An 8,727-nucleotide genomic window follows, 5' to 3' on the forward strand; every position below is an offset into this window, starting at 1 on the left:
TCATGGCTTCCTCCTCCTCCTTGGCCGCTGCGGTGGCTGCGAAAGACGCGGGTTCGATCCCGGCCGCGGAAGTCGAATTTTTGATGGAGGCGAAATTCTAGAGGCCCGTGTGCTGTGCGATGTCAGAGCACGTTAAAGAACCCCAGGTGGTCGAAATTCCCGGAGGCCTTCACTACGGCGTCTCTCATAGCCTGAGTCGCTTGGGGACGTTAAACCCCCATAAACCTAAACCAAACCTCATCCTTCTTAACCTTTTGCTGAAGCATTTCTAGCTCAAGCTCTTCTTTCTTCGTTTCCTCTGCAGATTCTAAAATTTCGCCGGCGTCCGCGCCACACTTCTCAATGGCCGAGATGATCTTTGGCTTTCTCATGGTTTTAGTCACCTTTGCGCCCAACTCTAGCATTAAGTCAACCGAAATTTTTATGAAGAAAAAAATCTGGCTGATACCCACCCACTGCCCCTACTAGTCAGTCTACTTAAGCTACTCGGTGAACGCAAGAAACCCTTCAGGCACTCACCGATAACCGCCGCGGAACCCGGCGTCGTCGATGCCACCAGCTTCGATGAACGACGAGCAACACCGAAGGAATGCCTTTATTCCATCTCGGCAGGAAAGCGACGCAGCGCAATGTCTGCCGTGGCGCTTAAATAGGCCGTGATATCAGCGCCGCACTATCAGCGTTTTTCATACGCGTCATGCTGAAGAAGAAATCAGCAATAAGTTCCGCGCGACAGAGGGAGTTATGATGTGTTTCACTTGTGGCAGGGGAGGTACGTGAGGGCAATTTCCTTCTGACATTAATAAGTAGTTATTAATGGGAAAGCATCAAGTATCCGGGTTCGAACCCGACGGCGGCGGCAGCTTTTTATCCTTTCCAACCGAGAAATGTGAGTTACTGCGCCATTTCCTTTCACTTTCAAGGTCATGTTCGAAAGAAACGGCACAGTGTTACGTCACGATAATGGTCATATCATTAATTAATCCTACACTAAGTAACATGCCTAATTAACGTAATCAGGTAACTGCACCATTTAGTGATAACAATATACCAGGTCACGCGACAACACTGTAATGTCAACGCTAAAATGACGTAATGTCAACTAGTCATGTGACCGATATGCTCGGGCCCTTTTCTTACTATTACCTAGAGGGAAAGCTGAAGTTTGCATAGAGCTCCCTCTAGGCCACCTCCAGCAGCCCGAGTCATAACGTAGCCTGCACCAAATGAGCTCATATGTTGTTCCGAACAACACATGCAGTAAGCCGAAGCAAGCTTTCTTCAATCAGCTAACTTCAGCAGAGTGATTCGTTGTTTCAATGGTGAAAAATGAGATGTTTATTTACAAATGTACATGTAGATCCAGGTAGCGACGTGACTAGATGCGCTGGACCAGCGTTCAGTTGCAGTGGTTCATGATGTAGCGCAGCCTGAATCCGCCCACGTGCGGGTTCCGGGCGTCCAGCGCGGCGGCAGTGGCAGCCGATGGCGGCTCCTTGACGCCTGTGCCGGCGGCGAGGTCGGGCGTCTCGACGACCGTGATGACGCTGTGGTGCGGGTGCTGGGGCTTGTTCTGGAGGTTGTGTGGCACGTGCTTGATCACCGAGAAGGGGCCCCGGACGAAGCCCACCTGGGTGCCGACCTTCTGCTGGTGCTGCTGCTGGAACGCCTGCAGCGGCACACCACGGCGGCCGTCGTTGCCAAGGGTGACGTTGGGGCTGCCGTCGAAAGCGCGGCCCACGGCAGTGCCCAAGCCGCTGGTGGTGCCCCGAGGCCTGGAGGTCACCACGGCCACGGTGAAGGGAAGGACGTCGGCTGGAGGGGGAAGAAAAGGTGGTGCAGGTTAGTTTAGGAAGCTAACCCTTACAACTTCTATAGACTAGAAATTGTTGTAAGGGTTAGCTCCCTAAACTAACCTGTGGCTGGCCATAGACTTGTCTAGTCTATATATTATTACTCTACATAAATATATTACTCTCTATCTCTCTACAAAATTATATTACTCTCTACAAAATTATATTACTCTCTACAAAATTATATTACTCTACAAAATTATATTACTCTACAAAATTATATTACTCTACAAAATTATATTACTCTACAAAATTATATTACTCTACAAAATTATTACTCTACAAAATTATATTACTCTACAAAATTATATTACTCTCTACAAATATATTACTCTCTACAAATATATTACTCTCTACAAATATATTACTCTCTACAAATATATTACTCTACAAATATATTACTCTACAAATATATTACTCTCTACAAATATATTACTCTCTACAAAAATATATTACTCTCTACAAAAATATATTACTCTCTACAAAAATATATTACTCTCTACAAAAATATATTACTCTCTACAAAAATATATTACTCTCTACAAAAATATATTACTCTCTCTCTCTCTACAAAAATATATTACTCTCTCTCTCTACAAAAATATTTTACTCTCTCTCTCTACAAAAATATTTTACTCTCTCTCTCTACAAAAATATATTACTTTCTCTCTCTACAAAAATATATTACTCTCTCTCTCTACAAAAATATATTACTCTCTCTCTCTACAAAAATATATTACTCTCTCTCTCTACAAAAATATATTACTCTCTCTCTCTACAAAAATATATTACTCCCTCTCTCTACAAAAATATATTACTCCCTCTCTCTACAAAAATATATTACTCTCTCTCTCTACAAAAATATATTACTCTCTCTCTCTACAAAAATATATTACTCTCTCTCTCTACAAAAATATATTACTCTCTCTCTCTACAAAAATATATTACTCTCTCTACAAAAATATATTACTCTCTCTACAAAAATATATTACTCTCTCTACAAAAATATATTACTCTCTCTACAAAAATATATTACTCTCTCTACAAAAATATATTACTCTCTCTACATATATATATTACTCTCTCTACATATATATATTACTCTCTCTACATATATATATTACTCTCCATAGAAGTCTATAGACCATAGTGAGTAGCAGAGCGCTACTCACAGCTGACAGCTCCTCCGGGGAATCCACGCCCGCAGAAGCGATCGGAGGTGACGTCATCGAGAAAGGCCTTGTTGGAGCCACTGGGCACGAACAGGTAGGCGTCTTCGCAGTTTCGCGCTCCCGTCAGAGGCTCCGCAGCACGGCCCATTTGGAAGAGGTTCGGCTCGCTGGGGCTATACTGCATTCGAAATAAGACGGCGCCGATGACGTCACATTGCATTCAAACAAGTTCACAGCACTACATGTAATATGTACATAGATGCTTAATCAAGATATGGCCAAGTATTATTGGCCTGAAGGTAGTCTTCAGGCGTTCAGATATCCCTTTTATACACTACTGAGTTACAAGTTCAAGATACACCATAATTTCCAGACTACACGTTTAAAAACAGGAACTTTGCGTCTTGCGGACTATGTGTGCTATCTTTTCGGGCGCAATTTGCCACTGCGGACTATAGTCCGGAAATTACGGTACTTCGAAGGCTGCGGACATCTTACTGTGATCTGGCAGAAGCCGAGTTGCTTCTTGAAGCAGACGCTGTACTTGAGACCAGCGATGAGCTGCTGGCTCTGTGCGGACGGCAGGAAGTTGAAGCTGGTGAACTCTCCGGAGGGGGCCGTGAAGTATTGCAGGCACGAGTCGGGCGCTGCAAAGAACGAACCGAGAGCTTTAGCTCTACCGTACGGCAACTGTGACTTGGCAAGCCTGGCAACGGTAGCAACGACAACGCGTTCGCGTACTTGCCGTTCGGCTAACCGGCTACGCTAAACTCACGGTGCAAAGTGCTGCCGTGGAAACAGCCAGGAAACTCACCCTTGACTGGCGACAGGCAGTGCACCGTGGACACACGGACGTGCCACTTGCGACCAACCGGCACGTCGCTGCCGATGTTGAAGCTCAGCACAGCGCGCGTCGCCTCAGAAACGTCGACGTACACTGCAAGAGAGCAGGGACAGTCACGACAGCATCCAATGAAACCTCCTCGATGAAACGGACAGATCGAATTCCACAGAAGCCGTAGAAGCGGCGCTGTGTTATCCGGTTACTCTACACAACTTGGCTCTGCACCTACGCAGCCCGGGTTCGGGAACCCATGTGCGCTATTCACAGTCGAAAGCAGATAGCCCAAAGGGGTGCATCTGGCCCATGCTGTGTGGCTCGTTACGGTCAACTCTTGACAAGCCAATGGTTGAACCCTATGGTACCTTACTACATGATCTGGCCTCCTTGCATGAAACCAACAGTTTCAGACAGTGCATGTCTGTTTTCCCTCTGCCTCATCCTATACTCCGTTTGAAACATCACGTGCAACGCTGTAAAATCTAGCGCTCTTTGCGCTGCCTGTGCCCGCGACCTAACAGTATTGAGTTATTTGTGGTGAGCTAAACATAGTAAATGCTTTGCCTGTAGGCTTACAACATGACACATTTGTCATGATCTTGAATAAATGCACTGCTATTGCTAACAATACGCTGTCGCTACTCGGGCACAAAACTAGCGCGGAGTAACACGCCTCTTTGTTTTCGCGTCTGGACTACTTCCGTACCTTTCAGACTTTCACCTGATATATGAGAAAAAAAAAAACTGCCGGTGACAATCCGCCCATTGGCTGAAAGTGACGTCACCTGGCGTTGTGTGACAATTGAAACAAATGCTCACTGTGCTGTCCGGCGTTCTGTCCGCAGAGGGCGGGGTAGGTGGTGCTGCCCAGGCCCGTTGTGACGGTGAACACGTCATCGTCGCACAGGCCCGCGCGGGGTCCGGAGGCACGCGGCGCAGCGAGGCTGAAATGGACGAAGTCTAGCCGCAGCTGGCACACTTCGCGGCCGAAGGTGACCTCCACACTGCACATGCCGGCACGGCGGAAGTCGGCGGGAAAATCGGGGTTTCGGAACGACGTCTGGTTGCTGTTGATGGCGCCGCCGCAGGTCACCACGCTCGGAACCTCCTCGGGAACTGCGTGGGTTGCGTAAAATTGTGGATGAATGTTTGTTATAGGAATATTTCTCTGAATAATAGCGACATTTTTGTTCAATTTTTAATCCTGAACGTCCCCACCCTGCTTTTTAGCCAGCAATCTTGCTATCGCTTCTTCCAGACGCCTACGCCATATGCAACCACAACTTAACCAGCACTTTGTGCAAGATAGGCTCTAAGTTCAGTCAGTTCTTTCCGTGCCGTCAGTGTGGGAAAATCTGGGAAAGTTTGGCAAGAAGGAGCACTCAATACAGTTGCGGTAGGCCTGGGAGGGACGCCGCTCTTCGAATATCCTTCACCAATAACTTTTAAACCTAGCTTAATCAGTTATGTGTCGTCAGATGTAGTTGAGTAGCCCTCTCCCCTCGTCACTACAGGAAGCCAGCAGCCCGGGGGCTACGCGGCTTACTGGCCATGGTAGCTGCCTGACGTCGTGTACAAGTGGTGCCACTCACCTTTGCAGCACACTGTGGGGTGGACGCATTCGGTGGAGGAAATAACTACGCCTCCGGTAGATGCGCAGTTGAAGTGGGCTACGCAACTGCCTGTTTCCACGCCGCTGAGCGAGGCGCACGGACGGTTGGTGCCCCGGATCCGGTCCACGATGGTCTGCAGCAGCGCCGATGGACGCGCCCAGTCCGGCACCAGGCCACCACCCAGCGCGCTGGTGGCCACCTGCGTCTGGGGGGGCTTCGGGGGAAGCTTCTGCTGCAGAGGATTCGGCGCGCCCGGAACCAGCGTTAAGCCGGCGTTGGTGGCAAGGGAGCCTGCAGGGCCAAGGTGGACAAAGTGGTGAGCTCAGAACCCTAAATGGCCCGTAAAACGTAAAGAATATTTCCCGTAAAACGAACGTGGTTTTTTTTTATTCTTTCTTACCTTACACCCCATATCGCCTGCATTGAAGACGAGTCACCCTTCAAGCTACTTTTTTTACTACGTATATATTTTTCTTTTTGCACCCACCCCCTTCATAACGCCGTGCGGGCCCTGAAGGTATTGTAATAAATAAATTGTAGCAGACATTGCATGACGGCGGCTACTCTCACAATGCTATGCAACACGAGCACGGCCCGTCTGCTGTAGCCCGTGTAGCTCGGAAGTCAATTTGTGCACGTGCGGCTCTCATCGTTTACTGACCTACACGTCTGTACTATGCAGGCTGTACGTGAAAGCTACGGACGAATGGCACAATCAATGGCGATTCCACCGGGGCTCTACCCGATGGCTCCTCTTTCGCCATGCTGCAACGAAGCGTAGAAAAGGGCTTACCGATGGCGCATGTCGCCAGGATGGCGTGGAAGGCGAGACATGGATGCATGACCTGCAAGAAGAACGGAAATTAATCACAGGTGTCCCAAACAAATAAATTCAACAGTTTCTGGCTTCTTTACTCAGTACAGAGGATTTACACACAAAAGATAAGTTCCAAATGCCTGCTTCCATAGTGCACTCACAACCTACTGAAGACTGGATAAATTTAACCGGCAAACTCTTACTGAAACCAAATTTATCAACTCCGAATTCACTTAACCGCAAGTATTATACCATTCATAGTGCTTTAATGGAGACGGAGCAATGGTCCTAGTCTCTAAAACCTAGTCTCTAAAACATAGTCTCTAAAACCGTCTCTAAAACCTAGTCTCTAAAACCTAGTCTCTAAAACCTAGTCTCTAAAACCTAGGTCCTAGTGACCAAGAGACCGCTTACTGCTTACTTGGAGGCGTCTCTGCTGTGAGCTTGCTGCTTGCAGACTGACCTGGGAGGACGGCGCGGCTCTCTTAAGAGCAGAACGCGCGTCACGTGGTTATCTTCCCATGAGCCTCTACGAGAGAAGGAGAGGAGTGAGTAACCGATTCCCTTTCTCTCTCGCTCATTCCTTCAAGCAAGAAGCAAGGCTCCCCCTCCACCCCACACCTTCTCGCCCCAAGCACATGATCTGCTGACTCACCCACGCCTTGCAAACCATGAGAAACGCCCGTGGAGGAGGAGTTATAATGGGCACCGCCCACACCGGATCCGCTCCTCCCACAGTGTCTCACTCTCCACTTCGGGGAAAGGGTGGTGGAGAGTGAGAATTTGGATGGAGCGTGGGCCGAACTTATCCAATTCGGAAACTGGAATTAAAAAAAAAAGGCCTAATCGGCCACTGAAAAGCGGTACTAGAACAAGCAGATTCACTCAAAAACCACGTTGAAATGGGGTAAATCATAGAGGATCAATGCAGTATTTTCTGTTTTTAGCAGGCACCCAGATCCAGCCGTTGAGACGCAAATGAGCACGTGTTACATCGACGCAGCGATCCCTTCAACTCAAAACTATTCTCTTCGATTAAGCAGCTCTCTGATCAGAGATTTTAGACAAACAAAAAAGTGATCATTAACTATGGGCGCACTACTCATCACTCATTTTCTGGGCAAGCGAACTAAGAGAGACGCAATGCGCGGAACTTGCACCACACTTTTTTGCTGTCTACGCGACCGAGCATCACAAGTGCCGTATTTGAACCCAAAATGAAGCCACGAGGCACTTTTAACTCAGGGCGCGCGTGACGGTGTATTATTTGCGGAATAAGTGAACATGATGCTGATTTATATTGGTCTTTTCTCCCCTAGACTTAATTATTGTCACTTGGTGTGGGCATCGACTACTAAATCTAATATAGACAGAGTGCTCATTCTCCAAAAAAAAGTTTTTAAGAGCTGTCGAAAACGTACCAATGCACTACCACACACATGAATTATTTAAAAAATACAATGTAATTCCAGTAACAAAATCCTATGACTACCGGCTTTGCAAGTTGTTCAAACAAGAAACTAAATGTAACAATTGTACTACTAAGAACATAGCTCAGCTAGAAAAGAATGTAGATTCATACCAGACGCGTCATTTTGAACCATGGAAGGTTAACACAAGTAGAACTACATGCGGTCTACAAATGCTGCAAAACAAGTTACCCCGATTACTAAACAGTTTGCAAGCTAAAAATATCCAACTCGACAATATAACTTTCAAAGCACTGCGCGATCTTTTCAAAACGAAGTAAAACGAGATTTTGTGTCTATAATATTTCCCCATCAATGTATTAAAAATGTGAGCACGTGTTACACTGAAATGTGGTAACAGTATATATGTTTTAGCGTTTTTCTTGTAATATGTTGTATTTTTTACTTTTTTTTCTTTACATGTTGTGATAAAATATGCTGTGTATAAACTTTTTTTTACGACATTCCGCAAACTGCCAATGAAAGGGGGCCTGCGGCCCTGTCAAGCTGGCTTCTGGCAGCTTTTTCTGCGGGCTTCCTGCATCATGTAATGTGATGTGAATAAACTTCTTCTTCTTCTGGTTCGTCACTGCTTCCATACGCGTGCATTTACGCTTTTCTCAGAGCACACTTTACACAAGAGCCTTTACTAGTGCGCCATGCTTCACACAGAGCACTGCTGCAGTCCCGCACTTCTCCCTCCATTTTAGCCTTCTGCGTTTGATGACTTGTACGTTTGGTCAATTTCTAATGATTAATGACACCTGATGTGCAAGGCGGGCGCCGAAATTCCGCAGCTACGGACATAAAGGGCTGCTGTGACGGATGGACGGCCGCGGATCAAAACCGGGGAACACAGTGGTTATGGCGCTCGGCTGCTGACCCGAAATACGCGGGTTCGAACCCGGCCACGGCGGCGTCTCTCATAGCCTGAGTCGCTTTGGGGCGTTAAACCCTCATAA

The 8,727-nt window shown here is 47.1% G+C and overlaps 1 protein-coding gene across 1 annotated transcript; it reads right to left on the minus strand.

Annotated features, from left to right (window-relative positions):
- Positions 1 to 1,321: 1,321 nt before the first annotated feature.
- On the minus strand, positions 1,322 to 6,827 carry LOC144104773 (uncharacterized). The gene is made up of 8 exons (XM_077637953.1): positions 6,718 to 6,827; positions 6,273 to 6,324; positions 5,459 to 5,770; positions 4,686 to 4,982; positions 3,840 to 3,962; positions 3,524 to 3,672; positions 3,026 to 3,203; positions 1,322 to 1,815 (listed from the first exon to the last, which is right to left on the minus strand). Exons 2-8 carry the CDS (start codon positions 6,319 to 6,321, stop codon positions 1,400 to 1,402), a joined length of 1,524 nt encoding a protein of 507 aa, XP_077494079.1. The 5' UTR covers positions 6,322 to 6,324; positions 6,718 to 6,827; the 3' UTR covers positions 1,322 to 1,399.
- Positions 6,828 to 8,727: the final 1,900 nt, after the last annotated feature.

This window comes from Amblyomma americanum, chromosome 9 (assembly GCF_052857255.1).
Source record: "Amblyomma americanum isolate KBUSLIRL-KWMA chromosome 9, ASM5285725v1, whole genome shotgun sequence".
In the NCBI taxonomy this organism is placed as follows: Eukaryota; Metazoa; Arthropoda; class Arachnida; order Ixodida; family Ixodidae; genus Amblyomma; species Amblyomma americanum.